Raw genomic sequence first — 14,424 nt, 5'->3', positions numbered from 1 at the left:
CTCCCTGCCACACCTCGACCCCCTGCCATACCCTGCACCCTGACCCCCTGCCCTGAGCCCCCTTCTGCATCCCAATCCACTGCCCTGAGCTCCCTGCTGCACCCCACACCCCTTCTGCACCCCTCCTGCACCCCCTGGGGGCTGGGAGGGGGCGGAGTTGGAGTGGGGATTTCGAAGGAGTTGGAATGAGGGCAGGGAAGGGGTGGAGTGGGGGCGGGGCCGAGGGCAGCGGGGGGGAGGTGTCAGTAATGCGGCCCTCGGGCCAACGTACTAGTCCTCATGTGGCCCTCACAGTCATTTGAGTTTGAGATCCCTGCCCTAAGCCATGTCAGTTTCAAACAAAGGAACTATCAGCACCCAACTGCCAGTGCCATACTTTAACCATTAGGTGGCAATGCTTCCCTCGCTTCCCATTCCAATACAACAATGCCCAGCACCAGACCATACAGGGGGCTCCCTCCGCATGTTTGCAAATGGTTCAGAATAAAAATACAGCCACCTCCATTAGCAGCTGGTTTCCACAACCATTCTCAGAGAGAGAAAAATGCATGTGACACAGGAGGTGGAGGTAGAGGACAGCAGGCTTCTTGGAACCCCTGCTGCCTGGAGGGAAAACTGCCCCCCAACTTTCATCAGAGAACTATTAAAGGACCCAGTTTCAAGGCGGTCGTTTGTATTTTATAAGACAGATGCTTTAGAGAGTTTAAGTCCTCAAATAGCTGAGATTCCATTCTGCTGAGCTCAGACAAGACTAGGAAAAGAAACAGCTGATCCCAGTTAGCCTGGCCTGGGGAACCTGTTCAGGCCGATCAAGGCAAAGAAATACAACAAGGCATGGAGCGGCCTGGGCTCTGCTAAGCCAAAGTTAACCTCCACCACACACTTGCAAAGTGGCAGTGGGGCAGGGCGCCAGGGGGACGGATTCTCATCTCACCCTGCTGTGACTCAGGCATCACTCCATCCAAGCGGGTAGAGTTTTACCCATTCCACACATGGGCAAGGAAGAAGAGATTGAGGATCTGTGATCTCCCTCTTGGAGGAAGATATTGGCTGCATTCTTTGCTTTGAGCCCAATGTACCAAACACAAAGCAAGAGAGCTCTCCAAACTCCGAGACTCCCCTCCCCTAGTTCTCCCGCAGTCCTGAGAAAATGCTTAATGGCAACCCCGCAGCAGGAACTGGGGGGTGGAGGGAAGAGATCCTGAACAATAACTCGACCTAGTTAGTAGAGCAGGGGTAGGCAACCTATGGCACGTGTGCCAAAGGCGGCATGCGAGTTGATTTTCAGTGGCACTCACAACTGCCCGTGTCCTGGCCACCGGTCTGGGGAGATCTGCATTTTAATTTAAGTTTAAACGAAGCGTCTTAAACTTTTTCAAAACCTTATTTACTTTACATACAACAATAGTTTAGTTATATATTATAGACATAGAAAGAGACCTTCTAAAAATGTTAAAATATATTACTGGCATGCGAAACCCTAAATGAGAGTGAATAAATGAAGACTCGGCACAGCACTTCTGAAAAGCTGCCAAACCCTGTTGTAGAGTCTCAGCTAGGGCCCAGCCCTGTGCAGTGCTAGCAGACTCAGCTCCCGGTGACTTCAACAGGGGCATGCTCAAGGGGTCAAGCTGCTTGGAATGTCCTGAACAGGATAATAAGGCAGCCTTGTTTAGTCAAGCTGATGACACCCGTTCTTCCCCAGCCTTTAAACACTGCTCCTTCCATGGCAATTAATCTCAATGTAATAAACAAACAAAAGTGTAACATTAAAAAACAATTGCCCTGGTGGATCAAAGAGGAGTCAGTCAAGAAATCAATAGTCAGCAGAAGCTAACAAGGGAAGTGTCCAGGGAGATGTAAAGAAATAACAATGACGATAATAAAAACAGACCAGAGACCTGTATAGAGCTCGCTCCATTGGAAAAGCCAATGCAACATTGAAAATAGTTAATCTTCCAGACCCAAGTGGAATTAATAAGAAATATGTAAAACTAACTGTGGGGCACACGTCGCACCCGGGCAGCCTCACCTCATTATGAGAAGAAAAATATATATGTCATGTATTATTCGCCTCCAGACACTTGGCACCAGTGCAAGGAGCCAGGATTTCTCATCCTAGCTGGGAGTTTACTGCCCCCTAGAGCACAGCCGGGGCACCGGAGAGAAGCACAGGCACAGCTGTCCAATTACATAGTGCACTATTAAAAAGACAACCAAGTCCAAGCAAGAGTGAGCTCTTCGTCCTCTGTGCTACTGTGATGGTTATAGGCAGACCTACTTTTTCACTCCTCACTGGTGAGCTCTGTCACACCTAAATGACTGACAACTCAGCATCAACCCCACGTACACAGAAATCAGGTGTGCAGAAGAAAGGAGGCAGATCAAGCGGCTCTGAAATCAGCAAAGTGTTCCAGGCAAACCATAGCATGTGGGAGCCATGAGGGACAGCATTCTTTTGCTGCTCCAGTTTTAACGGTGTAGTAGCAGTGGCCTCCTTAACCAACGTCCACTCTGAAAATGGACAACCTTGTCATCCCTCCAGTGCTCAAACTGCTGCACATCCTCCATAGCAGACTGGCAGACACCAAGATCCTGGGAATACAGGACTCTTCTGTTGAGGAATCCCAGACTCTAGTGCTAAAATGCTCCATTAAGACCCAGAGCAATTACTTCTGAGCTATGAGGAGGTTGGGTCCAGTTAACTCCAACCAGGATCTAAAGGAGGCTGGTGCACATCTCTAGGCAGAGGAGCCCTAGAAAGAAACCTTAGGAACAGCCCCGCTTGAGGAGCAAGTTCAGCTGAGGTTTATGGGGGTTGGGATGCAGCCCACGCACATGCTCCCAGAAAGAGTCCCACAGCTGCTCCTCCCACTACCTTTAAGGCTGAGGAGGAAACAAGGCCTGGCAGCACTTCTGCTGGGATGCGGCCACATGGCCCAGTGGAAGGCAGGGGAGTCAGCAGTGCCCATTGCAGTACTGCTCAGATGGCAATCACCTATGCAGTGGTTTTCCTCCTCAATGTTTCTAAAAGCAAAGGGCAGACTCTCCTCAGGCCAATGAAGAATTGGCTGAAGCAAATAGGGAGATCGAAGGTTGTGGGAGAAAAGCGCTTGACCGGAAAAGAACTTACTGGGCAGGTATTTCTCTGGCTTTTGCCCTTATTGAAGATCCTCGTGCTTGGCTAGGAGGAGTCACATAGCTTCAGCATCTCTTTCAGCCTGATCCTGCAATGACGTCACAACCCTGCGAGCCAAATCCAGCTCTTGGTGCTAACATGCACCCGTCCCACTGAAGTCAATGGGAGTGGCACCTGCCTGCTTCAAAGGTGGATTTTACCCTGTGTTCCTGTCAGCCCGTAAAGCAAAAAGGCCTGGGAAGTCACAAACCCAATGCTGTAATTAAACAGGGAGGGCACAGCTGGGTTGAGAGTACAAGCCCTTGTTTAATGACAAACAGCTTTGACAATAAAAAAACATGAGAACAAAGCTGGTGGAAAATCCCTTGCCCCTTCCTGGCTTAGGTTCAGCCCAAGTACAAACATCTCCCCCAAGTCCCTTTTCAAATCAAATATACTGATTAAAACAAAACCAAAAACTTACAAGAGTGAGGAAATTCAGAGTGGAGGCACCTTTGCTCCTTAACCAAGGAGCACAGATCAAGCAGCATGGATGGCTGCCTATATGGAGGGGGGAAGGAAGATACAAGAAAGCATCGGGGCACAAATATTAGGGAAAGATCTTTCTCAGTCTTTCGCTGAACTCCCTTGGTTTGAAGTCAATGCTATTCACATGCAATGTGATTCCAGCAGCCTGTGTGGAGGTTCCTCCAGCTTCATTTTATGTCCTCATTACCTTGCATATTGAAGGGCTTTTTTAGAGTGTGGAGTACTCATGCTATACACCACAAAGACTCTACTGTGTCACTGAGAACTACTAGGGACTGGCTAAGCATGCATGTTATTGACTAGACAGACTGTAACGGCTTCCCCAGTGTGAGTTCAGATGCACAGCAGTAAGAAATACTGCAGGAAAAACCATGTGGCTTTTTGGCATGGCATTTTATGGCTGAGAGTCCTTCCCCAATTTTAGGGATAGCAAACAAATGCTGACAGCTGGAAGGCCTTCTTAATGCTAGCTGACCTTTGTGGCTGTGACCATAAATTCGAACAAACTAGCACCGCAATGGTAATGCAACCAGGTAAGTGGTGTCAAGCGGCAGTCTGATTTGCCAGCAAACCACTAATGAACATCACCAGTGGTATCCATGCAGTGGTCTGTAATCGTAGTTCAGAAGCCAGGGCGTCATTGTGGGACAACTCTAATGCATCAGAATAAGGAAGAGGCGGGGAACCAAACAAAAGGCTTCCAAGGACTGACCTTGGGAACAAACTCTGCTGAGGGAACAGGGTTGGTTGCCCTTTATTCCTGGCTTTACTTAGTTTAGTTTGTTCCTCTCCAGAACTGTTACCTTCCTCCTCCCCTCCCACCCCAAACCATTGCTTTTTATAGCACATCTGGTGTGGATGTCAAGCATGCCAGAAATGTATTTTCAGCCCCAAGGGTCCCTTCCCCAGGACAAGTTAGTTACCAGGATTTGCTAAGGTGGAGATGAGAACAGGATGTTTGATTTTGCTACCATTGCTTTCCTGGATTACTTCAAGCTGTTTAGATAAAGGAAAATAAATAAATATGGGCCAGGCTGGCTGCATGCAGAATCAAAACAAACTGCTTGCAGGATGAGGGAGGAAAAGCCTACACAGAATCCACTCTTCGTTATTAGAACTGTATCTTACACTTCAGGGGTCTAACAGTACAATCCAGTCAAAGAGCAGGTCATTTCACAACCGACACATACTCTTGATCAGTTACTGGATCTCTGAAGGCTCCAACAACAGCACAACTTTAATTACTGAGGATTTGTATTTCAGTAGCTTCTAGAGACACTAGTCAATATCAGGGCCCCACTGTGCTAGGTGATGTAATATATGAGGGGCAGACGCTCCCCGCCCCAAAGAGCTCACAGGGTGCTAAACAGAGCAGACAAAGGGCAACCAGACTTCTCACACATAGAGCTTTAACGTCTGAGCAGTCTGGAGATCCTCTCTCCAGAAACATGGAGTCAGTGCCCAGACACTAGCTGGGCTCAGTGTCTGGAAACTGAGCGCTTTTTTTAATGTAAAGGTGCCTTATTCTGGCTTAAAGACACAAATCAGGCCTGTTAGTAATTTTCTTACCTGAAAGTACATTGGCTGGTTTCCAAACCGGGAGCAGAATTCTCTGAAGCACATTTACCTTTGTGCTTAAAGGAAAGAGTCCCAGTGGATGGTCAGAGCAAACGCACCAAGATGGATTATCCCCAGTGACGTGTACAAAGAAATTCACGTACAGTAAAAGTCTACTGGGAAGCCTGCTTAGAACAGTATGATATTAGGATATTATAGCAGTGCCCACTGGGCCTGTAAGAGACTTGCATAGACTGACTTTGCAACAGTCTAGCGCCCTTTGATTTTTTTTCTACTCGAGCTCATTCCAAACACTGAACTAAATAAAACCCCACAATATATGCATGTGCTATCATGACAGTGTGCCGTAGGACTTAGAGTGTTTTGGGGCATAGATGCCAGTGAAGGGGATATCAGAAGTGCCTTTGGCTGTGTCAAGTCATTAGGCTGCGTTACAAACTGCTGGTCTGCAGCTAAATGTTACTCTACAACGCCAGACCATGCATGACATGCCTCCCCTCACTGGCACCCAACTCGACAACCTCGGCTCATGTTTTCAGCAGGCTTTTCCTGGTCTCTTCACTCAATTGGGCAGGGATCTAGTAGGAGGCAACTGGCCCCACTTCATTCACTCCAGAAGCAAGATGTTTTAAAAGAGTGCCCTCATTACTCATTCAATATATTTGTGTGGGGTGCTAAGACTTCTGGGGGCATGATCTTTTGTGCTGTAGTAAACTGAGTCACATACACATTATTGCAAAGTGTATTGTGAGAGAACTTGTCTGTCCTTTCTTGGCACTCAGGGGGGACTGTAGGGAGGCAGTGCAGGAGTTGCTAATCTGCGCCTACCCTGCACACTTCTTATGTTAACAGCTGACAAGTTGTGCTCACTTGAGCCCTGTATCTCCTGAGAGGCAGCCAACTCGAGTTCAAAGCACCCACATTCCAGTGAAGGGTGCATGTGTGTGGACAGGATTCAATTTAGACACAACCCTTAACCCGAGTTAACTTTGTTGTGAAGAATGCCCTACATGACAAGCACACTACTCCAGGATTCTGTCACAAGTGACAACACTAAGCTTATATACACATTCATTCCTCTAAGGACCAGACTCATCCACGGAGTATTAGAAGTCTTCATAATGGTCTGTTTACATTACCCCAATTTAGCTAACAGGCAAGACAATATTCAGCCAGATAATTTCAAAGTGATGATCCAGCTGCAGACACTGAAGAACTCAAGCTTTACCAGTTAATATCAGAATTAACTCACAGCAAGAAACTGTCCTTTCAAACACACGCTTTAGGCTGATGAAATAACAATTTAGCGGTTTTCATTCTAACCACATTCCGATCAAACTCATTTTAGGTCACTTCAAACACAAAGAGATGGCTTAGGCCTAGAAAAAAATCCCCAATAGAATGTGGAAGCATCTCTTTTGTGCCCTAGCTAGGTAAGAAGGTTGCCCTGAGTTTTTCAAGCTGTTTATAAGGACAAGTGTCACAGATCCATGGAGGGGATCTGACAGTCTTTTCGGACCTTTAACATCACCTGTTGAGATGAGATGATGTAACAATAGAATTAGAGCCTGATCCTGAGAACTACTGAGTCCTGGGAGTTGTGCACGCTCAGCACCTCACAGAATCAGGCCTCCAGCGCTCAGTCCTGCTCCCACTGAAGTCGACACAAAGCTTCCTTTGGCTTTAACAGCACAGGGTTGGGCCTTATTCACCAAGCAGGCCTCCTTCCTCCCCACAAACTCAGACACCCCCTGGATGTAAAACACATGCACTCACCCAGAGACTGTTGGAAGGGAAGCAGGAGCCATTGGCTGTGGTTTCTCCTTCTCTTGCTGCTTCAGAAAGAATTTGGCTTCTTTTGAGGCAGCATCCACTTCTTTAGTCACCCTGTGGCACAGGAGAGACAAAGCCATGTGTCAAAGCAGAGACTCACACAGTATGAGAATGAGAGATCCAGCAAGGGAGCAAAGGAAATATCTGTATCAAAGGCGACACCGGGCCACATGCATTGTGTTAATTCCCCTTCTATTAACCACTGCAGGCGGAATCTGCATGTCTTCTTGAGATCCCATTCCAGTTGCAAACTGTCTGTATTCACGTCACAATGAAATGATAGCGGATTACAGCTGATGGGGCTTTAAAAATGAACAGAAATGTTTTTATTCATTCAAACAGGCCCATCTCGCTGGAAGCTACTGAATACCCCAAATGGGTCGCTGAAGGCAAGTCTGTTCTTTAATTGGGTGCTTGATTTCCTGATTTGCTGGTCTTCTGTAATAGCATCTCTCCCACCCACACTTCCCCACCAACAATGGACTGGGTTGCTGACTACCCCTGTGACTGATGCTGGAGCAGAGAACATGTCTATAGTGACCACGCTCCGACTTAATGCTGAAAGCAGAAATTTGCTACAATTGTCTAGCTGCTATTTTCGTTTCAGGCCTAGAGGATACAAAATATTGAACTTATTAAAAAAAAAAAAAGTCAGCATTGCATCTGTTATGGAGAATACAAATATTAGAAAGAAAATCTCCAGAAAAATACTCTATAATGAATCATTCAAAATATCCAGCTACTTTAGCCTCCTCATTTTTGCTGCCTGCCCCTAGCAACGTGTTTTGCAGGCACTCAGCTGCTCCTAATCAGCATGTCCTGTTTTTTCAAACTAAAAGCCTCACTCCCTTATACAAAACTTAAAGCCTCTCACAACCTCCTTGAAGTTCAGCATCCACAGCCTGAAAACACCCTAAAGGAAGTGGTGTGCCCCCATGCAGCTAATCACTGCTCCCTTTGGACAGCCTCCACCTCACTCACCGCCAGACTTCACCTCCACTCATTCCATTTGCTGCATCTGCCCACTGAACAGACTCCTTTTCAGGTCAACACAAATGCTGGTTCTCTCGGAAAGTGACTGTATAAAAATCTCTTCCTCTGATTTCTAAGACCTGCTGCCTGGCAAAATCCAGACCCACCACTGCTAACTTTTTATTCCTCATAACCCTGCTGAGCCAATGCAGCTATGAAGAGCAAGCTGGAGCTACGTGGGACCCTACATGGGACATGAAACAATTGCTGACTATAGACTCAGACCTGAAGGTTATCGTGATCATCTAGCCTGATCTGAGCATTGCAGGCCACAGAACCTCACCCACCCACTACTGTAAGAGATCCATAACCTCTGGCTGAGTTACTGACATCCTCAAATCTTGATTTAAAAACTGCAAGGTACAGAGAATACACTCTAGTTCAAACGAGCGAGTGACCCTGCCCCATGCTGCAGAGGAAGGTGAAAACCCCCCGGGTCCCTGCCAATCTTACCTGGGGGGAAATTCCTTCGCAACCTCAAATATGGCGATCAGTTAGATCCTGAGCACTTCAACAAGGCCCACTATCTAGACACTTGTGAAATAATTTTCTGTAGTAACTAAGAGCCCTCCACATCTAATGTCCCATCTCTGGCCATTGGGGATATTTGCTACTAGCGCAGACTGCCTAAAATGGCATGCGTCCCATATCATCATGCCATCCCCTCCATAAACTTATTAGTCTTAAAACAAGCTAAGTTTTTCGTCCCCACTGCTCCCCTTGGGAGGCTGTTCCAGAACTTCACTCCTATGATGGTTAGACACTTTCATCTAATTTCAAGCCTAAAATTGTTAATGACCATTTCCACCTTATCTCTATTTGTTCCTGTGCCCATATTGGCCCTTAACTTAAATAACTCCTCTCCCTCTCTGGTGTTTATGCCTCTGATGTATTTATAGAGAGCCATCATAGCTCCCCACAGCCATCGTTTGTTTGGTTAGGCTAAACCAGCCAAGCTCTTTGAGTCTCCTCTAGTAAGGTAGGCTTTCTTTTCCTCGGATCATCCTAGCAGCCCTTCTTTGCACCTGTTCCAGTTTGAGTTCACCTTTCTTAAAGCTGGGAGCCCAGAACTGCACACAGTATTCCCAGTGAGGTCTCACCAGTGCCTTGTATAATGGTACCAACATTTCCCTGTCTCTACTGGAAACATCTCACCTGATGCATCCTAGCATTGCGCATCCCATTGATGTCTAACAGTCATCCTGTGATCAACCCATACACCCAGGTCTTTCTCCCTCTCTGTCACTTCCAACTGATATGTTCCCTAAGTGCATGCCCTTGCACTATTAAATTTCATCCCATTATCTATTATCCCAGTTTTCAAGATCCTCCAGATCTTCTCGGATGACATTCCGATCCTCCTCCATATTGGCACCTCCAACTTTGCATAATCCCCAGATTTTATTAGCACAGTCCCACTCTTCATGCGAAGGTCATTAATGAAAATGTTAAATAAGACTGATTCCAAGACTGATCTCTGAAGAACTCCACTAATAAGCTCTCTCCAGCCCAATAGTTCCCCTTTCAGTATGACCTGTTGTAGTCTCCCCTTTAACCTATGTTCCAATCAGTTACACCAGAGCACATCAAAGGAATGCAATGAGGTTACACAGGGGTCACTGAGGTCAGAATCTGTAACCGTTTATTACCAATTGATGTGCGAGAGGAAAACCCAGCCTAATTCTCATATCCTTGGATAAGTTTCCAAGACTGGCAGTGAGAAAAATGCTGTCAACTTGTTGACTTGGAGACATTGACAGGGGAACAGATGAGGAATTCCCATTGTGCTGTTCATTCAGAGTCAACATTCAGCGACAACAGCACCTTAAGGCCAGCAAGATGCAATAATGTGAGGGGATGAAGGAAAAAGACCTTCATCTTCCTCCCTGAAGCCCAAATATGGAGGGAAAGGAATGCTGAAAAGTAAATTAACATCTATGCTAACTGATTCTTGCCCCAGCCTTGTTCATTCAGTGCAGAAAGGAGAGATTAGCTTCATTTTAGCTTTGCCACCTGCATTTCCAATGGGCAGCAGTCATGTGGACTGAAGTCTGTTTCAAAGCAAGGAATATTTAGAAGTGTCTGCAAATCAGATTGAAAGGGGAAAAATTAATTCAGGAAGAAGCAAAATTTTTGTTACAGCAGCATTACAATTTAGAATATCCAGAACATGCTGCCCATGCACAGCCCTCAGAGATAATGTTCGTGTCGTGCTGTATTTATATACAACCAGTTATTGTACTTTTCATTAATTTCATTAGACAGAATAAACTCATCGCCTTTATGCAGCAATTAGCTGGAATTCCCCAAAGAGGACTATCAGCGGTGGATGCCAGGCACAGATTAAAACCATTGCAGTGTCTATTTTTAAATGCACCAGCTTGAGGAATAAGCTCAATTCCCCTCACTGCTGTGCAGCAAAATAGGCTCTCGTGTATTTTGCACAAAGATGACAGCTCATGTAGATGCTATCCTGGCTGTTATCAGCCCTGCACATGCTTTCACCCAGTCCTGAAGCATGACAAACAGCCATGAGAAACATCAAAACAACTCAAGGGATACAGGAGTTCAAGAGACATGGAACGGAACTCTGTGGCTCTACTGTCCCCTATTCTCCAATTTGCCAGGGGAGCTTTCCACTTGGGAGTCAAACTATCTGTTCAACTCCTTTCTGGAACTTGATAGCCTTGGCTTGGGGAAGATGGCAAACAGAGAGCAGCAGTCTGGGAATAAAGCAAGGGTTACAGGAGGAAAATTGAAATTGGGAGCATGCCACTATTAACTCTGTATGCTCCGATCAAGAATAATGGCCCATAAGCTCTTTGGAGCAGGGACAGCATCCCTACAATACATTTGTACAGCATCTAGCATAATGAAATGCTGATCCTGATTGGCCCCATCACTCTGGTATTTGAGCACCTCACAATCTTTACTGGATTTATCCTCATTTGCACCCATGAGGCAGGGCAATCCTATTACCCATTATACAGATGAGGAATGGAGACACAGAGAGACTAAGTGACTTGCCCAAGGTCACCCAGGCAGTCAGCAACAGAGGAGGGAAGTGAACCCGGGTCTCCCAAGTCCTAGGTTAGCGTACCTAATAATAGCAGTGATTGCATGGGAGCGTATGTTGGCTTTGAGTAGATCCTCGTGCTGCCTTCAACGACACACAATTGGAAACAGTTCATAATATTCTTCATTTTTGGAGCTCTTTTTCTCAGGCAGTGCACCAGCATTTAACCTCACAACTCCACTGTGTACTCGATAGTGCTGAGCGAACTGCAGTGCACAAGATAAGCCACAGTACATGCCCAAGGTCACAGAGCAAGGAACAGCACTCAAGAGTCCTGGTTCCCTCTGCTCTGGTCTCACCACAAGACACCATTGCCCCAAATTATTAGGAAAAAAACTGGCCAAAGAACATTATGAAGTTTAAGATTCCCAAGAAAATAACTGACTAGATTTGCTTGTGTACAATGTGACAAAGAGCATACAGCAGGGATGCCCAGTGAGCACAGTCACATTAGCTGAGCTTCCATAGTTCACCCCCACCTAATGCTAAACCCAGCAAGCCTACGACTAGGTCCCTCAACGAGAAGGCAGAATCAGTACCGAGGAGGCCCTCTGCGCTTCAGTGGGAGGAGACAGGCTTGCTTCACACCTCGGCTTAGAGCAACAGCAGTGGTGGCTGGATGTACAACAAAGCACTTTGTCTGCAATTATTTACCACTCCCTTTGGCCTGTCAACAGCTGCTCTCAATTTCTTTTTAAAAAATCATTAGCCATCGCAGCACCAGGATACAGGTGCAGTGCGCAGCCTGTTTCGCCAGCACCGCACAGCTGGGGATGGAGACAAGCATCAGGAAACGAATTAAAATGAAGAGAATTATCTTTGAAGATCATTCCATCACAAGAGATCTATACTGCCTCATAAAATGACACAAAAGCAATTCGGCAGCAAGGTACGGCTGGGCCGAAGCCGGCAATGACTTTGCATCATTCCAACGTAACTGACGAATGAAAGAATATTAAAAGGCTCTGATGGGCACCTGCTCAGAGCCATGTACACTTCATCCCTCCTCAGATCCCTGGCCAAGCAAAAGTAATAATGGAGGCCAGGTTCTCAAGAGACAATAGGTTACCATGCACTAACCTAGGCACTCCCTGCTCTGCACTAACAGAACTGGGAACTGCTAATCCATCTGGAAGAAATAACAGTGATTACTAAAGAAAATTACAAGACCTTTTGCTACTAAATACTTGGTAGGTAACTATTTGCCCGGCTGTTTACCAGGATCCTATTCACACTTTCTTACCCAGGAATAAACATGAAAATAAATATATTGTCAGCATTAAAATAAGTACAGACGTGTCTCGCCCACTCACGTACCCTGTAATTTGCACACACAAATCTGCTGCCTCTCCTCATTTCTCTATAGAGATTTAATACAGTAGCTGAGTGTTAAAATGAACTTCCTCAGACTTGTACAAAATATAATAATACGAACATTGTCGTCATTTGTATGGCACTAGCATAAGGAAAGGCAGTGTTGCCTAGCGGATACAGCAAAGGACTGCACTCAGGAGACCTAGTTTCTATTCCTGACTGCCAGTGGCCTGATGAGGACCTTATGCCAGTCATGTCCCCACTCCGTGCCTCAGTTTCCCCATCTTTAAATTGGAGACGATGTTACTGACCTCCTTTGTTAAGCAGTATGAGATCTACTGACGAAAGGTGCTAAATAAGAGCTAGGTATTATTGGTGTCTGGGAACCCCGACACAGGGCACAAGACAGCACCTTCCCCAAAGACCATACGTTCTAAGTACACTACTAACGATATCACTAAGGGTGTCTAACATTTACAAGCTACATATGAGATCGAGTGAATACTTGAAAACTAACCTAAGCCACCTTTGTCAAACAAACACATAAAGCACATTTTGCAGTACAGTGACCTTGCTTCTGAGGTATTAAATTGTGAAACCCAGCACTTCACAAGTCTTCCAGTCATTAGTGAGGGTCTGACTACAGAGCCTGAAAAAGTTTAACGACATCCTCCTCCTATCTGGCTAGTAGTACTTTTGATCCAGTTTTATAAATAATATTTCATCCATAGATCTCAAAGCACTTCACAAGGAGACCATATTACATATGGGGAAAATTAAGGCAAAGAAAAGGAAAGCAACTTGCCTACAGTCATAAGACAGGTGAGGTGCAGAGCTTGGAATAGAGCCCAGGACTACGGAGTCCCTATCCACTAGACCAGTGGTTCTCAAAACCGGTCCGCCACTTGTTCAGGGAAAACCCCTGGCAAGCCGGGCCGGTTTGTTTACTTGACGCATCTGCAGGTTCAGTCAATCGTGGCTCCCACTGGCCGTGGTTCACCGCTCAAGGACAGTGGGTCAATGGGAGCTGCGAGAAATGCCGCGGGCCGAGGGATGTGCTGGACATCTTCCTGCAGCCCCCACTGGCCTGGAATGCAGAACCTGCGGACGCGGCAGGTAAACAAACCAATCATGGGCTTTCCCTAAACAAGCGGAGGACCGGCTTTGAGAACCATTGCTCTAGACCACATTGCCTCACACAACTTCACCATGGACAGACAATACAAATACAATATTCCTTAATGCAGCATCTCCTGTTTTTACCAGGAGCCTTATGCAGACAGACAAGCAACCCTTCCACCCCACTCTGCATCCCCAAACTCAAAACCTAAAACCAGTATTCTAACAACCATTTCTTAATGCTTTCCACAGATCTGGTCTGGTCGACACAGAGATTTTGTACCACCATAGTTATACCAGTACATCTTCTAACATGGATGCAGTTATGCTGGTATAAATGTGCTTATTCTACTGCACCCACATTAGGGCAATTCTATTGCTCTAATTGTAGTGCCATAGTTAAAGTGGTACATCCTGTGTGTGTAGACAAGGCCTTAGAGTTACTGTACAGTATGTCTTCACTGCACAGTTAACCCAGGTCGATCAGCACCCAGGTTGCCCTAGGCCAGGTGTGAGCAGCCACATTCCAGAACCTCACTGATGCTGCACTCACCCATGTGTACTGGGGATGTATCCCAGAGTTCTCTGTGTTGAGATGCTGTGGTAATATAGCCTCCCAGTCCCAGACCTGAACTTTAGCGTCCACAATCTGGTCCTGTCCCAAACCTGGACTTTAGCGTCCAAAATCTGGGGGCTTACCTGAAACTCCCCCAAGCTCACTACCAGCTTGGATATTCTCGCTGCCACCAGATCAGGAATTGATGGGGCCTGATCCCCCCTTTCCTCTCTCTGGTGTCCCCAACCC

At 46.3% G+C, this 14,424-nt stretch overlaps 1 protein-coding gene across 1 annotated transcript in view; it reads right to left on the bottom strand.

Annotated features, from left to right (window-relative positions):
- The window catches only part of CFDP1 (craniofacial development protein 1), a 146,573-nt gene that overhangs the window by 86,650 nt on the left and 45,499 nt on the right, over positions 1-14,424 (bottom strand). The window contains exon 5 of the mRNA XM_032792257.2: positions 7,022-7,132. Within this exon, the coding sequence (XP_032648148.1) occupies positions 7,022-7,132 (111 nt within the window). The remainder of the gene's footprint in view (positions 1-7,021; positions 7,133-14,424) is intronic.

Source organism: Chelonoidis abingdonii, chromosome 19 (genome assembly GCF_003597395.2).
Source record: "Chelonoidis abingdonii isolate Lonesome George chromosome 19, CheloAbing_2.0, whole genome shotgun sequence".
Lineage (NCBI taxonomy): Eukaryota > Metazoa > Chordata > Testudines > Testudinidae > Chelonoidis > Chelonoidis abingdonii.
This window is presented reverse-complemented; position numbering and strand designations above follow the sequence as displayed.